At 56.2% G+C, this 24,142-nt stretch overlaps 1 protein-coding gene across 1 annotated transcript in view; it reads left to right on the top strand.

The window, feature by feature from the left end:
* The first annotated feature begins 3,553 nt into the window (after positions 1-3,553).
* Positions 3,554-24,142, top strand: part of LOC125113909 (F-box/WD repeat-containing protein 10-like) — a 43,176-nt gene continuing 22,587 nt past the window's right edge. Inside the window, exons 1-11 of the mRNA XM_047756831.1 lie at positions 3,554-4,256; positions 9,346-9,441; positions 9,783-10,016; positions 12,763-12,928; positions 13,365-13,460; positions 15,557-16,128; positions 19,024-19,124; positions 19,820-20,328; positions 22,105-22,281; positions 23,372-23,572; positions 23,659-23,786. Coding sequence (XP_047612787.1) covers positions 3,672-4,256; positions 9,346-9,441; positions 9,783-10,016; positions 12,763-12,928; positions 13,365-13,460; positions 15,557-16,128; positions 19,024-19,124; positions 19,820-20,328; positions 22,105-22,281; positions 23,372-23,572; positions 23,659-23,786 — 2,865 coding nt within the window. The 5' untranslated portion in view covers positions 3,554-3,671. The remainder of the gene's footprint in view (positions 4,257-9,345; positions 9,442-9,782; positions 10,017-12,762; positions 12,929-13,364; positions 13,461-15,556; positions 16,129-19,023; positions 19,125-19,819; positions 20,329-22,104; positions 22,282-23,371; positions 23,573-23,658; positions 23,787-24,142) is intronic.

The following is a 24,142-nucleotide window of genomic DNA, read 5'->3' as shown; positions in this document are numbered from 1 at the left end:
AAGATTTCTTCATTTGGTCTGAGTAGGTCATTTTGCCATTTTAGGCCTAACCCACCAAGATGACTAGAGTTTAGTTTGTAATTACTTTGGGTTTTCTTAGCGCTGTTACAGAGGTTGGACAGAGCACAGTTCCAGGACTGTGCTAACCACGTAGCACATAGAAGGTCATGGCCTTGGTGCTGAGCTTCATGAGGGATGGTTGGAGAGTGTGGGCTGGGTCTCTGTTGCCAGGGCCTCGAAGGCCGCCCAGAGGTTCCGGGCAGGTCCAGGGGCTCAGTCTAGCCTGTGAGCCTGGGGAGCTTAGGGTTGCTGATCAAGGGAAGGTCGTACCTTGTGGACGAACAAGAGGGACTGGGAAGCCAGCCAGGGCCAGGCCTTGTGTGGCTCAGCAGGAAATGACCCGTGTGTGTTCCTGTGGGGGGAGGTTTGGAGCTAAAGGCACAGCTGAAGCTGTTCCCGCAAACTGGGGGGGACCTCTTGGTACCCTTGTTCGGGTGGCTTGGGAGGACTTTGCCCATTTGAGGGATTAGTCCCAACAGAGCCAATGGGATGGGAGGTGAGTGATTCTGTCCCTACCAGTTCCTGCCCCACGCCGAGTAGGGGGCGAGTTCTCAAAGTTCTTGGTAGGGAAACCCCCTCAATTCCGAAAAGGACTAAATACCAAACCACAATGTGGCCCTAACACCCCAGGTGGCAGGCTTGATTCAGGAAAGAAGGAAATTGTATTTAATTTGGAAAGAAGAGAGAGACCCTTGTTTTATGCAAGGCCGAATGTTCGGGGGCAGGGGGCGGGGGCAGCCTGGGGGACAGGAGAAGGTGGTGTGACATCAGGGGAGCAGGTGTGAGGGGAGGCCTGGGTGGGGTCTGGACGTTGTGATGGGGTCAGCAGCACTCCCACCTCGGCTCTGAGACCCGGCAGAGGAACAAGTGCAGCGGCGGGAAATTGAGCTTCACCTAAGGCAGGGAGGCGGGGAGCCAGGAAGAGACTGGGAATGGTGGGCTCCCGGGGGCCATAGGGAATTGGGGTTTAGGAAACCCAGGGGGTGTTGGCCCCCATCTCCTGGCACAGGAGCGCTGGACCAGGGGCTCTGGGTGTGAGGAGGTGTGTTACAGTCCCTGGAAGCAGGTTTGGCCCTCAGGCAGCTGTGTGGTCTGAAGGCGCTGCTCTGGGCCTGGCAGTGGAGGGGGTTTGGGAGTTTGTAGAATTTGTGGTCCCTGGAGGGCCAGAGGTGTCCAGAGGGTCAGCACTCTCCAGGCCCAGCCTGGGCCAGACATCGCAGCCTGACCTCAGACATAGCCCTGTCCCCCAGGAGCCAGATCAGGACTCTTTGTTTACCAGCCCTGACTTGGGCCAACCTGCCCATCTTAGAGATCAGGACACTGAGGTTGGGAGGGGACAAATGACTTTTCAAGGTCAAGCTGGGGCTGAAAATTCAGGTTTCCTGTTTTGTTTTTGCTTTTCTTTTTCGGCTGCCCTGCGGCATATGGAATTCCCAGGCCAGGGATCAGATCCGAGCTATAGGTGCCACCTATGCCACAGCTGCGGCCATGCTGGATCCTTTAATCCACTGTGCTGGGCTGGGGATCGAACCTGCATCCTGGTGCTGCAGAGACACCGCTGATCTCGAGTTCCACGGCGGAAACTCCCAGGTTTTCTGTTTTCCACGCTGCTGTGGAATGTCTGCCTGCTCAGGGCTCCGAGGGGGCAACAGAGATGGCTGGGCGAGCCCGTGGGCTGCCGTGTGGGGCCAGCAGGACAGAAGGGGAGGCAGGGGACCCACCTGCGGAGGGGTGGGAGAAAGTGAGAGCTGGCTCTGCGCCCCAATTGGCGCCTGGGCTTGAGGAACGGGCCGCCAGCAGCCACCTCCCCACCCCCCTTCCCCAGAAAGATCAGAGGCTCCGTGGCAGGTGGGTAGAACTGGTAGAGTCATTCTGAAAAGGCGGCAGAAAGGACAACAACCAATTTGTTAATGTTGGAGAAAAGCCTGGGAACGGGCCGGACCTGGAGAAGGCAGCTCCCCTCCTCCTGGCTGGAGATTTGAAACCACAAAAGCAAGCGCCGGGAAACCTCTCCTGGGGTGTCCTCGGCGGTGGAAGCGGGTACTGCTCTCGGGTGCTCAGGAGCCCAGGCATGTGGCAGGGGGGCCGGGTCCAGGCCATCATGACCACAGGCTCTGTGGCTGCTGACGACAAGTGCAGACCTGCGGCCTTCCTTGCCCTTCCATGCCAGGCAGCCTCTGCATTTCCCAGCGCCCTGGTCAGGGACCAGGACCGCCCCTTGGTCTGTGGTGGGACTCTGGATCCCGAGAACTCACCCTGGTGGAGCCATGGGGAGGGTGAGGCCTTGGACACACCCCAACCCTAATCTCGGGGGCCAGCGGGACCAGCCCCCTTCTCTCTCGGTTCCGTGGGTTTCCTAGTCCATTGGAGCACATCTGAGGAGATCCTGGGGCGGGGGAGCTGTAGAGCCTCTGGGGGCTCTGACACTGGGGCAGGTGCCCTGGGATAACCCTGGGTGCTGTGGCGCCCACCTGGCAAGTGCGAAGTGGGCTGCGAAGCCCCATCCGGTGCCCCTTTCCTCCGAGGCACTTAGGGGCTGCCCACCTTGCCCCCAGCATCTGTGGTGGCTGCATCACACCCCCCATCATATGCTGTAATGTTGGAGCCCTCAGAATAGGACTGTATTTGGAGACTGGGCCGTTTAAAGAGGTAGTTAAGGTAGTTGAGGCCCTGAGGGTGGCCCTAATGCAGCTCTGACTGCAGTCCTTAGAAACAGGGGAGCTGAGGACACCGAAGGGGGACCGCTGAGGACACAGGAGAGGATGGCCGTCTGTGAGCCAAGGAGAGGGGCCTCAGCAGAGACCCCCCCCCCTCCCCTGCCAACACCTTGATCCTGGGCGTCCAGGCTCCAGGGCTGGGAGCAGGTGTATTTCTGTGGTGAAGCCGGTCTGTGGTACCTTATCGTGGCTGCCAGAGCAAACCCGAACCCCATGTCTAGGAAAACCCTGGTAAGCGAGCAAAGGGGCCACCCCCCTGTGGGGCCACCGGGTAGGTGGTGCGGCCAGGGAGGGCCACTGCTTTGAGGTCTCCGTGGGAGGAGACGAGCTGTCCCCAGGCCTCCTGATCGCTGCTGAGTGCCCTTCTGAAGCCCGACTCCTGGAACGTGCCAGAAGGTGACGTGGGAAAGGTGAGGCTCTGTCCCAGCCGCGTCCCGTCCAGGTCCGCGAGATGGGAAGGAGGAAGGGCTGCCCTTTCGCTGAAGTCTTTGCATCTGGGGCCCTTTGCAAATCGAAAACAAAACACTGAGCCTGTCAAGCGGCGCAAACCAACATCGGCTTTTGACTGCAGAGTTCAGCAAACTCCACTCCTTTCCAGACCGACCTGGTGGCCTCTGGGGGATGAGTGACTCACGGAAGAATGGAAGTTTCAGGGCTGGGCTGGAGGAGGGGCCTGAGCCAGAGGAGTCAGAGTCGCCAGCCCTGTCATCAGCACAGCTCATTGTCTGAGCCGGACTGGCTGAGCCTCCTCTGGAGAGGAAACAGTTAAGTCCTGCAGCAGCTGCAGTCAGCTGGGCGCCGAGGGCAGGGCGGGCGTGGCTCTCCTGTCTGGCTGGGCTGTGGGATCCTGGGCCACAGGGCAGAGGAAGCCCAGCTTGGTGGCAGAACTTCCACATGGCTGAGTTGGAGCTGATGGCCCCAGGGCCGCTGCCCGGGGTCCCCACTCACCCTCCAGCCACTCTCAGCCCAGACTTGGCTTCGGCCAGCCTGGCAGAGGAGGACTCAGCCTCCCTGGAGAGTCCCCCAGGGGAGCCTGGGGGACAGGGCAGCGGCTCTGCCAGCCTGGCAGAGGAGGACTCAGCCTCCCTGGAGAGTCCCCCAGGGGAGCCTGGGGGACAGGGCAGTGGCTCTGCCGGCTCTGCCGGGCAGGAGGGCCCCGAGGCCGAGGGGGAGGAGGAGGAGGTCCTGTGTGACTTCTGCCTCGGGGCCAGCAGGGTGAGGGCCGTGAAGTCCTGCCTGACCTGCATGGTGAACTACTGCCCTGAGCACCTGCGGCCGCACCAGGAGAACAGCAAGCTGCATGGCCACCAGCTGACCGAGCCCACCAAGGACCGGGACCTGCGCGTGTGCCCTGCCCACCGCAGCCCGCTGGTCACCTTCTGCTGCTTGGATGGGCAGTGCATCTGCCAGGAGTGCGGCCAGGGCGAGCACAGGGGCCACACCTTGGTCTCCCTGGACACCGCCCGCAGGGACAAGGAGGCGAGTGCTGGGGTCCCTTGGGGAGGGGGGTGGGGAGGCCGCACGTCCAGGGAGGGACTGGGCCTCAGCCTCCTCACTCCTGTGCTTAGGGTTCACCCGGGAAGGACTTGAGCCTTGGTACCTGCCTGTCCATCGGGCAGAAATCTCTTTTGCACTTGGCTTTGGAAACTGGGGTGGGTCCCTCTGTCCCCATCTCGGTCCTGCTGTCCCTGTGCTCTCTCCCCTCTGGGTCCTCTTGCTGGTTTCCTGCTGTTTGTCACTCAGCTTTCTGTGGCTGATGCGTCTGGGGGTGGGGTGCGGAAGGTGTGGGGCTGAGCGCAGCGGTGTTGCCCTTTGGCCTGATCTGAGTGGCAGTTAGTGAAATGTAACCCTAGGCAGGAATTCCGGAGAGAAGAGCCCAAACCTCCCCCTGATTCCTCTTTTCCCCTTCCCTAAATGAGGTCAATAGAAGGGGCCCCTCTGGAGATGTGGGTGACATCCAAGAGCCTGAAGACGCAGCACTGGAAACTTACCTGCAGGTGCAATGTCAAGGACGGCTTAACTTATGGAAAATGAGCCTCCTTATCAGATGGGGTAGCAGGAGAGACCGAGAAACGCTGTGTGCAAAGCCTGTAACATTACTCTCGGCAGATAGGGACCTGTTTCTAGAACAGCCAGCTTTTCTTTGCCCTAAAGCTGAGAGCCTGGAGACTGTTCTTGGCAATGGATTTAGATGCTTCTTTTCTCACACTTTGATTTTCCACGAGCACATTTTTTTTCTCAGTGGCTGTTGGCTGTTGACTTTTGTCCCACATTTCACACACCCGAGGTTCCTGGGTAGCTGAGGAAGTGCTTCCTGGGACGAGCTGGATACCTGCCAGGGCCCCTCCTCCATGCCTCCATTAAGCGTAGATTTTATCCAGTGTTAGTGGGAATTGTTCTGGAAAGCTCTGTTTTCCAGACGCCAATGAGTCACCGTTTCCAGCTCTTGAATCCTCTTGCCCGTTGTTCCCAGCATCCTCAGTATCAGAGAACGTCAGGTCACTGCCGCCCATTCCCCACGTTCACAGCCACGAAGAGCCTCGGGGTCAACAGACAGGTCAGAGGACACATCTCCGTGTCCTTGAGGAAACTAGTCTTCATCGCAGGGTGCTAGATGCTTATCATCCAAATCCCCTAATGACTCCACCCAGTAGTGACTCTTTCCATCTCCACCGCATTTGTCAGAACCTGTAGATGGCTAAGTCACGGAGCGAGGAATGGAAGCTTCTGGAAAGCCACCCCGCTGGAGGAGCACAGGAAGGACCCCAAGATCACAGTGTTATAACCTTACTTCCTTTCTTGCACCCGGACCTTGCCTCACAGGTAGTAGAGAGAGGAAGGCAGACTCTCCTGCTTCCCCCTTATGCAGGGTCTCAGATCGGAATCCTCTTGTGTTTACCTGGAAAAGCGGTGCATGTACACGTTGAGAATCAATCTCCGTCAAACACTGCAGTAGATTGTTCCAGCAGATTTTTCGGTAGATTTTCTCCCTCCCATCCTGAACCCCCCGCCTCCCTCCTCCGAGCAGGCACTGCCATCCACCCTTGCTTCTGTTTCCTGTTAGAGTCTGTGCCTCTAGCAGCATAGACACAGTATGAATTCTAAACCTAGCGTGAGCTGGCGCCTTTCAGAGTCGGAGGGTAACCGTGGTCCCGAGCAGGGAGACTTGTGTAGCCTGTGTGCAGAGCCCCAGCTCAGACACCCCAGGAGGGAGCTGTGTAGGGTAAAATATAAACAACTGGGGAGGGACCCTGGGTGGGACGGTTCTTATGCTGAAGGCAGTTGTGGTTCCAGGTACTGTGCGGCGGCCCCACTCCCCGGGCCCTGGCGCTGGCCCAGCTCACCACCCCGGCGTGCTGGTTGCCCGGGAGAACTCCTGCCTTTCCACCCGGTGTCCTTGCGTTCAGCTCAGAGAGCAAGTTTGCTCTGTAAGCGCAGCCACACTCTGAGTGGCCACGCCACATCCCAGAGCCAAGAGATGTCCTGTAAGGAGCCCAAGAGACCAGCTCAGGAGACCCGGTGGCTGGAGGAGGCTGCAGCCAACACTAGATTAGTGTGGAAGGCGTGTAGGACACAAGTCTGGTTCTAGACGCTCAGGTGTCTCTCCATCCAGCCCATGTCTGCTGGAGCCGCTTGCTCAAGGTCACTTCAGAGCATGGAAAGGGCTAGTTACTCAGGCAGGCACGTCCTGCAGAGGCAACTGCGAATGGCAGGGTCGGCCGTGAGGATGCAGAACAGCTGGGAGCCTGTGTCGGATCCACAGAACCACGGGTTTCTCCGTTCACTGGCTGAGCCCCTCTGAGGCTCCCACGGTCCCTCGCTGTGCCCGTGGGCAGAAGCTCGCTTTGGATTCGGAGGTTCTGGGGGTTCTTTGATGATTTGTTCGTCCTGGTGGGCTTCCAGAGCCCAGCTCTTCCCCACAGCCTCCATGCCTGAGGCCCCATGGCTTGTATGAGGGGCTGATCTTAACTCCTCTGCCCCTCTCTGAACTCGGGCGCGCTGCCGGTGGGGGGGCGGGGGAGGCCGTGTATGTGCGGTGAGAGGCACTCCTCCTGTGGCTGCTCTCCTGCTTGTTCTGACCCACAAAGTGCGTGGATTCTTTCCTGTCCCGGGTCGGGTTGATCAAGGGTTACTGAGCACTTCCTCGGGGCCAAGCACGAGGCTATGCCGTCTGTTTCTGGGAGTCGGGCTCGGATCGGGGAGCCAAGGCAGGTCCACGGCCTCCCGATGCCAGAGGGCTGCAGCAGCACAGAGGCCCTGCCACGCGTGCCAAGGAGGGAGACCCCGGGGGGTGATGTCAGGGAGGGGCTGGGGGGTCGTGGAGGAGGGAAGGCCTGGGCTGGGCTCTGGCTTAGATCTGGAAGTCCATTCGTGGAGGTCGCTGCATCCAACCTCAGCTTTGGTTCCGGAAAGCCCGGGACTGGGTGCTGACTGAGGACGCAGTGTCCAGGTCCAGCAGGAGCCCAGTTCTGAGAGCATAAGTGTGTCTGCTTCTCGGGGGAGAGTGACCAGCGCCGTTCACAGCCCTTTGGCCGCCGAAAGGCGGATGGTTTGAGTGCCTCGGACTCGGTTTTATGAAGCTTGGTTTCTTCGTAAACATTCAGCCAGGCTCTACGCCTTCGAGGAGCAGGGAGTGTGTCTTACATAACCGGGCCGGTATGCTCTGGCTTCTGACCAACGACCGAGGAATGAAGCCGGGGCCCAGGGGGCTCTAGCGCTCCCAGATGCCGACTCCCCAGAGGGAGACGCGAAGCAACCACAGCGCCTGGGGTTTCCTCTCCTCCCACTGCCTCTGCGGTTCCAACCTGCATCTCGCACCTGACCGCGGCCACCACCTCTGTCTTGAGATAGAAGCCAGAGCAACTCTGTGAGCAGATTCTTGTAAAGGATTGGATGGAGGTGGCACAGCCAGTGAGGGGCAGGCCTCGGGACACCGGATATTGTACTCTTTGCACACCTGTCACTTCCTTGCTGAAGCGGCAGGACCCCGTGCCCTCTGACACGGGGCCATCTCGCTCATTGGCACCGCTCACTATCCTGCTTTTGTGCGGCCCCGGCCCATACCTGAGGTGTGTCTGGCCGACGTTTTGGGAACCCCTGGAACCAGGGTGTGAGGCACCCTGTCATTTTCTAGGAACAGGAATAACTAGAGGTGCTGGTTTCCCAAAGCGGCCCCACCTATTGTGATGGGGAGTGCCTGCCTGGGGGATGACTCACCAGGTCCTCACAGGCACTTCCGAACCCTTTGCTCCTTTCACAGCCGGCTGTCATCGTCTGCAGGCAGTGGGGAGAAGGCCCTCCCTGATGCTCTGGGGGTCCCCCCAGCCCATCAGGGGTGGTGCTGGGGCCGCTGCTGTAACCCATTCTCACGCCCACCATCCCCGCTACCGTGTGTCCTGCTGTGTCTCCACCGCCTTTAAACAAGTAGCTCCACCTGGAGCAGGTGGCTGCATAAGCCGTTCAGAGAGAGCAGGGTCCTTGATCGCCCCAAATAGACCAGAGGCCTCCATCTCCCTACTCCTGGGCCTCAGGCTCTGGTCTTGGGGGAGGTCAGCAACCAGAGCCTGAGCACCCATCCCATCTCACCTTCTACAGAGGGAGGCGAGTGTCCCGCCTGCCTGCCTGGGATTCCCGAGGGGGAAACACGTCCCTGTGGCCCCCGCCCCGAGTTCTGTGCAGACACAGTGACTCACGCTGCCTCGGAAAGCAAGGCGGGCTCTATCACTGCTGTCTCATGCCCTCAAGGAGGCAGGGAAGTGCCAGGGCCTTTGAAATTCGCAGAGGCTCCAGTTTCATGCCTTGGCACGTTCTAGGCAGAAAGTGCGAAGGAGTCCCCAGAGACGAGGGCAGCAGGGTCAAAGCAGGTGAGGACAGGGCTGGGCAACGGAGTCAAAGCTGGCAAACCCAGGGGGCACTTGCCTTGGCTGCCTCCTCCAGGAGAGAATGAGATTATGGGATGGAAGGGAGTCACCAGCAACCATGGCGATGAGAAGGGCACCAGTGCCTTGATGGGGCACTTACCGTGCGGGTGGCTATGCAGAGCCCCTGCTGGATCCCACCCATGTGGCCACTGTGATCCCCACCTCCCCACCTCTCAGGGCAAGAAATGAAGGTGCGAGGTGTTAGGTGGATTTTCCCCAAGTCTCAGCTGCTAAGTAGAAACCCTAGGGTCCCCACCCCTGGCCCCAAACCCCTGTGCTCCTTGCCAGGCTGTTGTGAGGCCAGATGGCCTCTGCTCGACTCCACTGACATCTGCGTGACCTTGCACAGGTGACCTGTGGAGCTGTGTCTGTACCTACTGTGGGCATGGTCAGGATGGCAAGATAATGCAGAGGAAGGCTTGACGCTGTGCCCAGCACAGCATAGTAAGTCCTCCCTGCATTTCAGCTGGTTCAGCCCAGGGGTACTGGCACACAGCTGACCATCTGTGCCTCCACCGAGGCCACCCAAGGCCAGCTTCTGAGGTCAGACCCCCTAAGGAAGAAGGGCAGATGGCGCCCTTGCTCCCGGAGCCCCTCCATGGGCCCTGGGCTCCTTCCTATTTAACCCTGACCTTTCCTCTCCTTAGGCCGAGCTTCAGAACACCCAGTTAGACCTGGAGCGGAAACTCAAGCTGAATGAAAATGCCATCGCCAGGCTCCAAGACAACCACAAGTCTGTTTTGGTAAGGCTGGCTGGGGCCACCTGCAGGCTTCTGCACACCTGGCTGCTGGTGCACGGTCGGCCAGGCCCACCTCCTGGACACGAGGGACAACCAGACCTGCCTGGGGCCCCTAGACTGATGGGCAGGAGAGCCTGGGGCTGGTGCTCCTTCCACCTAGGGGTGACTCAGCCCATCGACAGGCCCGTAAATACGCTCGTCCTCCCGGGGCAGCTCGTCCCTCTTTCCCGAACCGAGGATTCCTTTAAGAAGTTGCTCCCTGGTTTCCTTTTCCGCGTGCTGAGCTTCCAGAAGGTTGGCTGCCTCACTGACAGGGTCTCACTGCCCCTGCCGCCCCGCCCCAGGTCTCCGTGTCGGAGGTGAAGGCAGTGGCCGAGGAGCAATTCGGGGAGCTCCTTGCTGCCACGAGGAAGGCCCAGGCCGACGTGATGCTCTTCCTGGAGGAGAAGGAGCAGGCCGCCCTGGGCCAGGCCAGCGGCATCAAGACCCACCTGGAGTGCAGGAGCGCGGAGATGCAGAGGACCAGGCAGGAGCTGGACAGGATCGCTGCCATCAGCAACCCCGTGCTGTTCCTGGAGGTACGGGCGGCGCCAGGGAGAGCCTCACTCTGCTCGGGCAGCAGCGCCATGGGAAGGGGACCGCCTCTGGTAAACGGTGCACAGGGGGCTATGGGGACAGAGAGGCAGAGTACAGGAGGGAGGACATCCCAGACCGGGCACCAAGGTCATGGGAGATGAGTGACATTCCAGGGAGGGGAGGAAGGTTTGAGGAAGCACACGGGATCTGGGGACCGATCCGGATGGGGCGTGGGGTGCCAGGCACTCGGGGATGGGAGGTGAGGCTGGCAGGGCCAGGCGGGCGTCTGGCTGTGCGAGAATCTGTCCTCCACCATGAAGTCACGGCAGCCCCAGGGCGGACCTCCAGCGAGGGGTCATGAGCTCAGATCAGCCTGCTGTGTGAAGCCCTCAGTGCTGTGCGGAGGCTGCTGGGCTGGGTCAGACCGGGGTCCTGATGCCTTTCGGAGCGGCTGCATGTGCTGGGTGACTGCGGACAGCCCAGCAGAGGAGATGGGACCTTTCTTTACCACGTGCCATTCATTGTACATTAAGCCGCTTGCCATCAGAGCCGGATCCGAAGGACAGGAAATCTGCGGGGGAGGAAATTCCATCCTTCTGGATCTGTCCCTAGTTTGCTGTGTGGTTTTCAGCAAGTTGCTCAACCTCTCTGGGTCTCAGATTCCTCATTTATCAAACAGGTCGGAGTCACAAATTTCCAAGGCTCCTTCAGCTCTCATATTCCTAAATGCAAATAATTTTTTGATTGCATTTTTGAAAAAAAATTCTCTTTTAGTTACAACAAACATAAATGTTTATTGTGGGAAAAAACCTTGGAAAATACAGAAAAAATATGAAGGAACACAATCATGTATATTCCCACCCCCCAAAATAGTCGTTGACCTGGTAACGAGTAAGCGAAAAAGAAACAAAGACTGAAGAATGTCTTTCAGTTCCTTCACTTTTCAACATCAAAACAGAGAAGCTATGAGTAAATATTTGGCTTCCTGTATCATGTATTTCCCAAAGAGTATATAAATAATTTCTGTTTATTTTCTCTCCTTTTATAAGATTAACATAAAACAGGGAGTTCCCATTGTGGCGCAGTGGAAACAAATCTGACGAGGAACCATGAGGATTTGGGTTTGATCCCTGGCCTTGCTCAGTGGGTTCAGGATCCGACGTTGCCGTGAGTTGTGGTGTAGGTTGCAGAAGAGGCTTGCATCCTCCGTTGCTGTGGCTGTGGTGTAGGCTGGCAGTTGTAGCTCTGATTTGACCCCTAGCCTGGGAACCTCCATATGCCGTGGGTGCAGCCCTAAAAAAAAAAAGGTGAACATAGACTATATTAATGTTTAATATATTATTTAATATGTATAAAATATATTTTAGTAGAAGGTACCTTACTTTGGTTAAGAGTAACTTCTTGTTCCCCAAGTTTTTAGCAATTTGAAATGACCGCAAGTATTTTCCCCCAGGGATTTAAAATGTTACTTTTATTACATATGGCACTATATCTGTATATAGTGTTTAAATGTTCATTTTTTAAATCAGCTCTCTCCCTTGGAGTTTTTCTTCTCCTCCATTCGTCCAGTGAGTTTCATCACTAAGTTTTCTGCTGTATCTGGTCTGCAGTTCAGTGCTTCGATTGCCTTTGACTCTTGATAACGTGTTACATCTGAGAGCAACCTTTCCTGATCACTGCAGAGTTTAAAGCAAAAGAGGCTGAAATGTGATTCTTTAGGTGAAAATGCTTTTCCAGCTCTTCAGCAGAGAACAAGATTAGGGGAAGCTGTGTGTTGGTTTGAATGGATGAGGAAAAGGCAGCAAGCTTTCCCGTCTGAGGACTTGTCTGCAGCTCTCCCAAGGGCTTCACAGGCTTCTCGATCGCTGTTTGGCTTATGTTTAAATTACTGATAAATAGAAATTCCCATCGTGGCGCGGTGGAAACGAATCTGACTAGGAACCATGAGGTTGCGGGTTCCATCCCTGGCCTCGCTCAGTGGATTAAGGATCCGGCGTTGCTGTGGCTGTGCTGTAGATTGACAGCTGTAGCTCCAATTAGACCCCTAGCCTGGGAACCTCCATATGCAGCGGGTGTGGCCCTAAAAAGACACATACGCAAAAATTACTAATACACAAACAAACAAACAAAAGAATCAAGGGGATGAACGCTGCAGGAGTGTTCCCTCCATCTGGACTGTTGGCGTACCGTTTTGTTTCTAGTCTCCTGTCTGGACTGTGTATTGCAGCTGCTCATGGGCATCTGGTATCTCTTGATTTTTTAAAACTCCCCTTTCCCAGTTTAAAAAAAAAAAAAAAGAAGAAGAATGCTTTCGACATTGTCAGAGGCCAAGCAGACCCATTGCACGCACTCTCTTTGTGAAGTACATATCTTCATCAGCCCATTTTATTTTATTATTATTACTAATTTTTTTACTGCTGTACCTGTGGCATATGGACGTTCCCGAGACAGGGGTTGAATTGGAGCTGCAGCCACCAGCCTGCCCCACAGCCACAGCCACACCAGATCTGAGTCCCATGTGCAGCCTACTCCACAGCTTTCGGCAACGCTGGATCCTTAACCCACTAAGCGAGGTCAGGGATTGAACCCGCAACCTCACAGAGACATCGGGTTCTTAACCTGCTGAGCCAGGAGGGCAACTCCCATCAGCGCATGTTAGAGATGGGGAAGCTGCCCTGCTGCGGAGGGCGGGCCCCGTGGGAGAAGCAAGAACCCAGGGCGAGGTCTGCTGTGTCTCCCCTCCTGCAGGAGTACTGCCAGTTCAAGCACACAGAGGACGGCGCCTTCCCCAGCGTCTACATCGGACTCAAGGACAGGCTCTCGGGCATCCGCAAGGTCATCACGGACTCCACCGCGCACTTGATCCAGTTGCTGCAGGATTACAAGGCGCGGCTCCAGGAGTTCTCCAAGGAGGGTGAGGAGCGGTGTGGCAGTGCCTCTGAGGGGCTGGCGGGGAGGCCGAGTCGGGGAGGGCGAGCGGCGTCGGGCAGTGTCTCAGTTTCAAGCCACCCTGTGGCTAGACCGCGTTACTAGCGGATGCTGACCTTGCTGCTTTTATTTTACACTGGAGCGCGTCACACCCTGGGATCGGCCTGCAGCTCGGTGACGCGTTGCTGAAGCTGTCAATGCCCATTCGTCTAAGGCTGGTCCGCGTCAGGCTGGGGTTGCTTCTCCGCGTGTTTGACTTCATCCACTGGAGAACTGCCGGCCTTGGGCAGGGGCTCTGGGACGGGAGTAGCCTCCAGTCCCTCCTTCCCCCAGGAAGCCTGGGGAGGAGCGGCCGGGGTCCCGCGTCTCGGGTTCTCCTGCCCACCTGGACAGGTGGGCATCCGCTCCTCTTGGCGTTCCAGGGGAGTTCGACATCAGGACTCAAGTGTCTGCCATCATCGAGCACAAGCATCGCGCCTCCAGGCCCGAGCCCAGCACCAGGCCGCAGTTCCTGCAGTGTAAGTCGCCGCTTCTCTTTCCCCGGGGCGGCGGGGTGTCCGGGTGATGCTTTGGAAGCAAGAACGCCAGCTTCTCACAACCTCAGGTCTAACCCTAAATGGTCCATTTTTAAAAGTTTAGTTTTTAAGAATTTTGAACTTTTCCTTTTGAAAAGGTTCAAACTTACCAAAACATGGCAAAAATAGGACCAAGAGTGCTCACACACCTTTCATCCCGCTCTCCCAAAGGCTGGCACCTTACACACCTGGGGAACCTGCGTCCAAACTGGGAACCGAACCTTGCTGTGGTGCCGTTAATGCACCCACGGACTTTATTCAGGTTTCACCCGGTGTTCCTCCCAGCGTCCTTGGTCCCAGATGTGTCCTCGTCTCCTCCTGCTTCAGTCAGGGTCCAGTCCCTTAATCCTTTGTCCTTCGCGACCTTGGCCCCTTCGAAGTGCCTGGCTACCCAGTGGAGGGAGGATGAGGGCAGACGCAGGGTCAGAGTAACTTCCAACGCGTCGTGGGCACCAGGGGGCGTGGAGGGGCTCTCGTTCTCTGGGACCAGGCAGAGACTGGCAGGAGGGGGCTGACTGAGAGGTCTCCAGGCTATAGTATTGGTCAGATATTTTATTTTTTTTTAATGATTTTTATTTTTTCCATTCTAGTCGGCTTACAGTGTTCTGTCAGTTTTCTACCGTACAGCAAAGTGACCCAGTCACACATATGTACATACATACATTCTTTTTCTCACATTTGTCAGATATTTTAAAGAAGAGTGACTCCACTGTGGGTATAAGCATCCGTTTTCCCACACCCTTGCCGGCACTGGTGGAAAAGTGCCTGGCTTTCAGGACGTATTCGATGTTGAATCAAAGAATGAGTCAATGAACAGATTTTATTTCTTGATTCAGTTCAGCAAATAATACCCTAAGTGCTGAGTAATTTGAGCTGCAGGAGGAAGGAACTGGAGTGACTTCTTAAAAGGGGTCTGGGAAAAATAAATAAATAAATAAAATCAATCAGGATGTGGAGTTCCCGTAGTGGCTCAGTGGTTAACAAGCCTGACTGGTAACCGTGAGGTTGCAGGTTTGATCCCTGGCCTCCCTCAGTGGGTTAAGGATCCGGCATTATTGCCATGAGCTGTGGTGTAGTTAGCAGATGCTGCTCTGATCCCTAGCTCCGATTGGACCCCTAGCCTGGGAATGTCCATATGCCACGGGTTCGGCCCTAAAAAGACAAAAGACAAAAGTAAAATAAAATAAAATAAAATAAAATAAAATAAAAGAGGTCTGGGACCCCTTACAACACAGATCGGGGAGGGGTTGCCCCATTGCAAGCAATTCTCCGTGAGACCAGCTGGACATCCTACAGTTTAACTGAGTTCTGACCCTGTCTACCTGGAGAGGGTGTCAGAGCCACAAGATGCGTCACAAGGAGCAGGTCCCCAGGTGGCCCACAGCTCTGTCCGACTTGGGCGCCAGTCAGAGGTTCCTGTGACCCCCTCCTCAGGCGGCTGGCACGGCTCACGGACCTCAGGAAGGCATCTGTAACATTCATATGTGATCAAAGACACAGGGGCGCAGCCAGGTGGGGGAGGTGCACAGGGCAAGGTGTGGGAGGGTCCTGGGAGCAGGCGCCTCTGTCCCCGTGGACGTGGGGCAGCCCCTCTGGTGGGGATGTTTGCCAACCTGGAGGCTTCCTCTCACAGGCCTGAAGGACCATCAGCTCCATTCCAGCCCCTCTCACTTCTCAGAGAGAATAGGAGTTAGGGCTGAAAGCTCCAAGCTTTCTTCTGACGACCCCGTCCAGGAGCCCACCCCGAGTCGCTTGGTTGGGACAAAAGACATGTAGAGCCCAGCAAATTACAAGGGTTTCAGGAGCTTTGTGCCGGGAACCGCGAGGCAGAGACCAAATACATAGATTTCTTCTTATAAACCGCGGTCTCACACTGTTCTCTGCTTTCTGCTTTCCACCCACCTCTTTTCTGGGGGGACCAGCGGCTGGGCAGGCCGAGAGCAGGGACGGGGATGTTTTCCCGTCCTTTGGAGGCTGGCCAGGTTGGAGGTGTTCAGTCCAAATCAGCTGTCCGTCCCTGACCCTCTGTGTCCCCTCAGATGCCTGTGACATTGCCTTCGACCCCGACACGGCACACAGGTACCTCCGGCTGCAGGAGGACAACCGCAAGGTCACCAACACCGCGCCCTGGGAGCACCCCTACCCCGACCTCCCCAGCAGGTTCACGCACTGGCGGCAGGTGCTGGCCCAGCAGAGCCTGTACCTGCACAGGTACTACTTCGAGCTGGAGCTCTCCGGGGCCGGCGTCTACGTAGGCCTGACGTGCAAAGGCATCGACCGGAAAGGCGAGGAACGCAACAGCTGCATTTCTGGAAACAACTTCTCCTGGAGCCTCCACTGGGACGGGAAGGAGTTCAGGGCCTGGCACAGCGACACGGAGACCCCGCTCAAGGCCAGCCCTTGCCGGAGGCTGGGGGTCTACGTGGACTCTCCGGGCGGGGTCCTCTCCTTCTACGGCGTGGAGCCCGATGCCATGACTCTGGTGCACAGGTTTGACTGCAGGTTCTCGGAGCCCGTCTACCCCGCCTTCTGGCTTTCCAAGAAGGAGAACTCCATCCGGATTGTGGATCTGGGAGAGGAACTGGGAAAGCCGGCGCCCACCTCAGTGGAGGCTGCTCCCTAGAGGCCAGAATCCGCATCCCGCAGATGGGACGGCAGCCTGGTCCAAGGGGGTCCCTGCCAGTGGGAGCCGGCTTAGAAGTCGCGCGGGAAGGGTCTCTGGCTGCCACACCGCGCTCTTCTCCACGGTCGCAGCCTCCGCAGGCCCTCTGCCCCCTCCTCGTCTTCTAGCGACAATCTCCAGTCTGCTCAGGTGGACACGCGCTGAGCCCGGAGTTGGTCACCAGGAATCCTCAGAGCGATCAAAAAGCCTGCAGAGGACTCACCAACTTTATCACGTCCTCCCCGTGTCCCAGACCCTGTCCTGAGGGCTTTCTGGGCATCACCCCTCCCTCCTGTGACCCCAACAGCAGCCCCGTTTAGCAGCTGGGGAAGCTGGGGTCCTCGGGGTTTAGGGAGCTTGCTCGAGGTCACAGTGGTCACATGGGGAGGGGCCGAGCTGGGATTCAAACCTGGGAGGGCTGACCTTGAACTTCTCTGCTGCCTTCCCCCTTAGATCAGGGGTGTCATGTGGAGAATAAACCGCTTCATGAATGGAGTGTCTCTCGGCCTCGTTCTCTTTGCAACCCCCCCCCCCCCCGGCCCCCGTCTGAGACATGCAGAGGCTGAGCAGCAGCTCATCCGATTTGGGGACAGCGAGGACTCTTAAGAATGTCTCAGCAAGGTCCGTGTCTCAGTCCCCCGACCTCTCGGGGCGGTGCTCGCTCTTCTCTGGAGCCGCCTTGTGATGGGGACACGTCTGGTGCCTCGTTCCAAGAGCAGCTCCTCACGCGTCCCCCGGGGAAGCTTGGTTTCGCACCACATGTCCCGTGTTCCTGTGTGGTGTCCAGCCCTTCCGCCCCCGATCAGGTCACTCTCCTTTCGACAGTCGCCTGCCTAAGATGAATGATGAACATGCACCAGTGCAGTTCCCTCCTGGCTCAGCGGTTAAGGATCCCGCGTTGTCACTGCTGTGGCTCTGGTTACAGCCGTGATGCAGGCCTGATACCTGGCCTGGGAACTTGCGCATTCCCAGGGCACGGCCAAAACCTCTGAAAAGCGGAAAGAAGAGGACAAGAAACCCTCTGTACTCTGCCCCCCCACCAATTATTTGCATTTTTTGACATGTGCTCCCTCTCTGTGTTTATATACATGTTCACACAGTGTGTGTGTGTGTGTGTGTGTGTGTGTGTGTGTGAGAGAGAGAGAGAGAGAGAGAGAGAATGTTTTTCTGGTGGAACCTCTTGAGAACTGAGATGTGCAGGCGCCTCTGAATATGTCAGCATCTAGGAATGTTTGCAGACTGTTTGCTGTGGACTCCAGGTTCTCCGAAGCAGCTGCTGATACAAATTTTGTGGAGTTTGGGAGTTCCCGTCATGGCTCAGTGGAAATGAATCATAAGTTCGATCCCTGGCCTCACTCAGTGGGTTAAGGATCTGGCGTTGCTGTGGCTGTGATGTAGGCCGGCAGCTGCAGCTCTGATGGGACCCCGAGCCTGGGAACCTCCATATGCCATGGCCCTAAAAAGCAAAAATAAAAAAATAAATTATGGAGTTTGAAGTTCGACAGTGCCTGTCATCTTTGGCCGCGGTGTCAAGGTTTTATCTTCAGAATAGCCCCGTTGCTCTCAGTGACGCCCTGCTGCCCAGGTAACTTTGGAACATACGTGCGTCTGCTCGTAGACTTTGACTGTGTCTGTGCTACACACGGCATTTCTGCAGATGACGTGACTTACGAACAGGCCTTTGGTCTCAAAAATGTTAGGAAGCCCAGTGGTCTCCTTCCGGGTCATCGGTGACAGCGGGGCCTTCTGTTGGGGACGCCCAGGGCCACGTACGCTCCCAGCTTTGACTCCTGGGGGAGCACAGGCCAGGGCTAAAGATCTCACGAAACAGATAAGTCATTTTCATGTCTCTTTTCTTTTCAAAACTACACACTTTGTTATTTTCCCCGTGCCTTTCGGTGTACGTACATGTGCCCTATAAACTCGGTGCTGGACGTTGATGATCGGCTGCCCCAAATAATGACCCCAACGACAATAAGACTTTTCAGTAATGTACAGATCCATTTTATCTTATTTTACTTTATGCTTTCATAAATTTTATTATAGTTGATTCATAGTGTTCTGTCAACTTCTGCTGTACAGTAAAGTGACCTATTTATACAGACACATACATTCTGTTTCTCACATTATCCTCCATCGTGTTCCATCACAAGTGACTACATATAGTTCCCTGTGCTATGCCGCAGGGCCTCATGGCTTCTCCACTCCCAATGCAATAGTCTGCATCTACTGCCCCCAGACTCCCCGTCCATCCCACTCCCTCCCCGTCCCCCTTGGCAACCGCAAGTCTGTTCTTGTCCGTGAGTTTGCTTCTTTTCTGTGGAAAGGTTCATTTGTGCCGTATATTAGATTCCAGATATGAGTGATATCAAATGGTATTTGTCTTCCTCTTTCTGACTTGCTTCACTGAGTATGAGAGTCTCTAGTTCCATCCACCTTGCTGCAATTTTATTGTATTTTTGACCACGCCTGTAGCATGTAGAAGTTCCCAGACCCCAGGGATTGACCCCGAGCCACAGTAGTGATCCAAGCCACAGCAATGACGACGCTGAATCCTTAACCTCTGGGCTACCAGGGAACTCCCAGTAGTTACCATTTCTCGAGGCTAAATGTGTGCCAGGCAATCTTTTAAGTGCTTGGCATAGTACACCTCATTAACCCTCACACGGACTCTGTGAAGTGGAAACTGCTGTTGTCTCCATTTTGCAGACAAGAGACTGAAGCATAAAGGGCTAAGCAATGTGTCTGTGTTCATGGAGCCAGTCTGCAGCTGTGCCGGGGTCTAAACCCAGGAGTCTGGTCCCAGGCCCCACACTCTTCACGCCTCATCCGTGCTGCTTCCAGTGCTCCTGCGTCGACGTGTTGTTGAGGCTGGAAGACCGTCTCAGGTCCAGGGACAGTTTTTCCACTGCAGCGGTTTCTGGCTGGTACTCTGAAGCAGTCAAGTAACAGGTATATGTGAAACATTTGTGTTTTCACTTTGACAATGAGTTAAGAAGATGACTATTTACAGTTTACATTTTCAGGAGCACTATAACCCAACAGCTAGAAAACAAAGCTCCCGTCTAATTTTATACTCACAAATATTTAAAAGTCATTAACAACAATCTAAGTTCAACCCCAGGCTCCACAGTATTCTTTCCCCCTAATTTCAAAGGGGTCCAGAAGTTCCCTCATGGCTCAGCAGGTTAAGGATCCGCTGTTGTGACTGCTGTGGCTTGGGTCACTGCTGTGGCGTGGGGTTGACCCCTGGCCCAGGAACTTCCGCATGCTACTGGTGCAGCCAAAATAAAATAAAAGGGGTCCGTACATTATTTTAATTCGACTCTGTTCCTGTGGTTCTAGAAATGGGATGACCAGCTCTTTCAGAATATACAGCAACCGCCTTCCCCCTGCACAGCTCCAGGCTTAGGAGATTTACGGTAAAGCCATGTTTCCTAGGAGGTCAGTACAGAAAGCCAGACTCAACCGGCAGTTTCTGGGAGAGAGAAGCTCTCCATCCATCGCAGCAGTTTCCTTTTCCTTTGGGAGATGTTTATGTTAGAAAAGGCTCCGTGGGGATCTTTATCAGCCTCGCCTGTTCCCCTGGGGTCTGGTGGCATCGACAACGGACAAGGTTAAAATGAGCTGGTCATCTCAGGACCATGGAGAACCTGGAGTTGCGGCTCAAGAATGCCCCCTACTTCCGATGCGAGAGGGGGGACGACTCTGTCCCCGTGTGCCGGAAGTGTGAGACGTGTGTCCTGGCCTGGAAGGTCTTCTCCACCAAAGAGTGGTTCCGAAGGGTGGGCGAGTCATCTCAGACGAGGTTCCTGGTCAGCGTCCTGGCGCAGCTGGACAGCTTGTACCTGCTACACTACTTTCAAAACATCCTCCAGACCACTCAGGGGAAGGACTTCGTCTACCACCGGTCCCGGGTCAACCTCAGCAACCAGGAGGGGCGCATGGTCAAGTTCTCCTTGAACCAAAGGCTGGATAAGACGGTGGAACAGAAGATGCGGGAGCTTTTGTGCTGGTTTGGGAACAGCACTCACCAGATGAAGGTGAATTACACACTCTTGCTGATGCAGATGTGCCAGCCCAAGTTACTGCTCACCGCCGCCTCCGTCATCCGCGTCCTGTCTCAGAGAGAGTGGAGCAGCGTCTCAGGTAGGCAGGGGCGCAGGGAGAGACTGGAGGGCCCAAGGACCAGGAGTCCAGACCCCAGGGCTGCGAAGGAGCGGGAGGGGTGGACAAGTTCAGGTCGACGGGGATTTGGGGGTGTTCCAGATTGCAGAACAGAGGGCTTTGTCTGGACGCCCGATCCCACTGACCAAAGCAGAAGCTGCCGAGTGTGACTTCCTAACAGAAAATCCTAAAAGGCAGAAGGAACTTTTAACTGTCCGGCGTTTGGAAGGGATTTCTGCATCCCTTAGGCTCAGAGGTGGCTGGTCCGCACCTCTGCTTCTCACTGCTGGTGCGGTTCCTGCCTTGGTTGGGGGGTGGTGTTGTTGAAGTGGGTTTGGGAGGGAGGTAAGGGGATGAGACGGAACTGTTTTGCCCTTTAATTTGTCCTGCCTGGAAACCAGGCTGAAAGGTCAAACCCAAGGCTTTTCCTCATTCATTCCACCGTATTTCTTGCTTGCACATAAAATCTAACCTCGAAGTTGAATGTATCCGAGGCTGGAGGTAGCAAAAGGGCCGAATAGGGCTGGGCAGTGGTTCTCCAACATTGCCTTCTTCGAATCACTGGGAGGGCTTATTGAGACACAGGCGGCTGGGTCCTCCCCTAGAGCTCCCAGCCAGCAGGTGTGAGATGAGCCAAGAGCCTGCACATCTAACAAGCTCCCAGCAGATGCTGATGTCGTCTGGGGCCCTCACTCTGAACGCCAGTGGTCTAGGGTGTCTGTGAAAAGGTCTTGGAAATGTTTGGCCAGCTGGAGCAGCAAAAGCAACCGGAAAGGAAGCAAGGGCCCGGGGCGGGGGTCGCAGGGGGTCCAGGAGGGGGGTCCAGCATGGGAAGCAGGGATTTAGCAAGTGGGAGGAGGCTGGGACAGAGCGTCAGGTGGACAGAGTCAGCGTGTGAGCGCTTGAGGGCGGGGGACTCCTGCTGTCCACGAGCCCCGACTTGTGGTCATGTCTGCAGACGCATAGAGTCCCAGGGAATGACCCTGGGGGCAGTTAGATCCCCACGTATGCCCTTGATCTCTTTGGTGTGTCGGGGAAGTAAATGAATGACCATCTGGAATGAGGAAGCGGTGGAGAAAATCAGGGCATCTTGTAAGTTAGATTAGAGATTGACCAGTCCAACTCCGTCATTTTATAGGTAAATGGGCCAAAGTTCAGGGGGTCCGAGTGACTTGGCTGTGGTCACCCAGGCAAGGGGTTGAAACCAGGCCTCCTGTCCTGAGCATCTCCTGTGGGCAGTGCTATCTCCCCCCGCACCCCACGGGCAGCAGGCCCAGCAGCCTGGTCTGTAGACACGCCTGCCCCGCTCTCTGGTCCTCCTCACAGCAGGGCCCGGCTCCTTGTATTAAAAGTGAAGTCCAGTTCCAGGCTGTGGCAACCTTCCCCTTTTCCTAGGGGAGCTTCTCTCTTAAAAATTAAAATTGCTAATTTGGCTTAACGGCATTTATTCGTATCATGGAAGAAAATTAAACAAAACTTCAGAAAGGCAGTCTCTCTTCCAGCTTCCAGCCCTCCCCCTGTTATCGCGCCATCCCCAAGTGTATAGCGCTCGGATGGATTTTGCACTCTGGGTGCGCCGGCAAAGGCTAATGTGAGGTTTCCTGCGATTTCTGCGTAGACACTCGGAGCCCCAAGTGAAAACAGACATAACTGGCCTGGTCAGTTTTGTGTAGCTCTAAAAGAAGCCGGCAGAGGTAAAACCATTTATCTCCACCCACCTGTGTAAAGAGCCACTTGTCTTGGTCTTTGGTTTTCCAGGGACCGACCCGGACTTCAACGATGTGTTCTTCTTCCCTGAGAAAGGCCCCGCCGCCCCAGGCGGGCTCCCACAAGTCTGCTGGGCGGCCAGAACCAAGCACACGACCTTCTCCTTGTCCCAGACTTCAGGGAAAGCGAGCCTGCAACAGAACGTGCGGCGGGCAGCGGCCCCTAGTGGTGAGTCAGCTCGTAGCAAGAAGGCGGAGGGACGTGAGCCGCGGGGCTGGGGGTACCGGGCGGGGGCGTTGGGGCAGCATGTGGGGAGGACAGACTGGGGCAAGGAACATTCCTTTGTCGCCTGCTGCAGAGTAGGCGGGGCTCTCTGGTATTTGCTCCCTCGTTTAACCTCACAATCCGGTACCAGGAGAAGCAAGGATTACCATCCGTCGTCGGTGTGACCCTAAGTCTCCCTCTGCCCCCGGCTGTGATCTCACCTCTAACCCGCCCCCCTCCCCGCGCCACTCCGACCTCTCCTTAGGGGAGGGGAGCACCCCCAGAATCCAACCCCCAGGAGCTGTTAGATTCAGTCTTGAGGTGGAGACGAAAGCACTAGGCAGCTGAGACCCGACCTTCACGCCTTCCTCAGCTGGTTTTTGAAGCGAGAGACGACGTGTAGGTGAACTAATTACAGTAAACACAAAGCATAGATCCTAAAAGGGTTTTTTAGGAGCTCCTCCTGCGGGGCAACGGGATCTGTGGTGACTTGGGAGCGCTGGGATGCGAGTGTGATCCCTGGCCGGTACAGTGGGTTAAGGATCTGGCATTGCTGCAGCTGTGGCTTCGGTTGCAACTGCAGCTTGAATCTGATCCCTGGTCTGGGAACTCCATGTGCCATGGGGTGGCCCAAAAAGAAGAAGAAAATGCTTTTTATATGGAGAATTTCAAAAGTAGGTAGAACAGTATAACCATCGCCCGGGGAACCGTCTCCGGCTTCAGTAATTACCAGCATCCCATAGATCCGATCCCAGCCAATGCCCCTCTTTTGAAATTGAGACTTTTGCTTGTTGGGATCATTTCAAGGACACTTCAGACACAAAGCCGTTTCACCAGCAGGCCCGTCTTTGATGCTGCCGTTGTCGCCATGGGCCGGGAAGGCGGAAAACTGCTGTGCATTTGCTCCGGGAAGTTCTGTCTTCATTTTGGCGGAAGAAATGCCCCTGGTGGCCTCAGGGTGGACCCAGGGAGAGCTTTTGGCGAGGACTGGCTCTCGGCCTGGCGTCACCTCAGAGACACCCCAGCTGAGCCCCTTTCTCTGGCTTCCCTCTAGACGGACGGTGGAAGAGTTCAGTCCGCTGCATTTCCGAGATGACCAGGCTGTTTCCTGAGAAAGCGAGCGAGTCCAGAGCAGAGTCGGCCCCCCGCGACGTGTTGGTGGACCCCGATGCCGTCAGAGAGCTGTCCTCTGGGCTCAGCAGCTACCGCGACTTCATCCGTCAGCTGCCTGCCCACCTCTCCAAGCACATCCTAAGTACGAGGAGCCACTGGGGCATTTCTCACGGCTCCTCCTGTCGCAGCCCTGCTGGGAGGTCGCCAGGTCCACCTCTCGTTTTCCAGGTATGCTGGACAGGAACACTCTGAACAGGTGTGCGTCCGTGAGCCAGCACTGGGCCGCGCTGGCGCACCAGGTCCGGACCGACCTGTCCGTGCACTCCTTCATCCAACACCAGCTCGCCTTCCTGCAGGTAGGCCCATCTGGGAGGAGCCGGCTGCCCACCAGCCCGTCTCTGCGCCGAGGCTGGCCTGGCCGTGACCCTTTCCGTCCCCCACAGACCCTGAGCTGGCCTCCTGCTCCAGGTGGGCTGCCCTTTCGTCCCAACTCCCAATGGTCCCCATGTACCTCCAACTCTGGGTGCATCTGGCCAGGGCGACACCTATAGAAACCTCACAGGAAGAGGGAGGCAGGGCCTTCCAGAAGCCTCACGAAACAGGGAGCTGTTCCCAGGGGCCAGGCTGCGGCTTGGGCCCCGAGACACCTCACGTGGTGCGCAGGTGTTTACCAGGCCACGAAGGAGATGTTTAGGCGAAGATGCCGTTTTCC

This window comes from Phacochoerus africanus, chromosome 14 (genome assembly GCF_016906955.1).
Source record: "Phacochoerus africanus isolate WHEZ1 chromosome 14, ROS_Pafr_v1, whole genome shotgun sequence".
Classification (NCBI taxonomy): Eukaryota; Metazoa; Chordata; class Mammalia; order Artiodactyla; family Suidae; genus Phacochoerus; species Phacochoerus africanus.
Note: the sequence above shows the minus strand (reverse complement) of the source record. Positions and strands in the feature narration are given on the sequence as shown.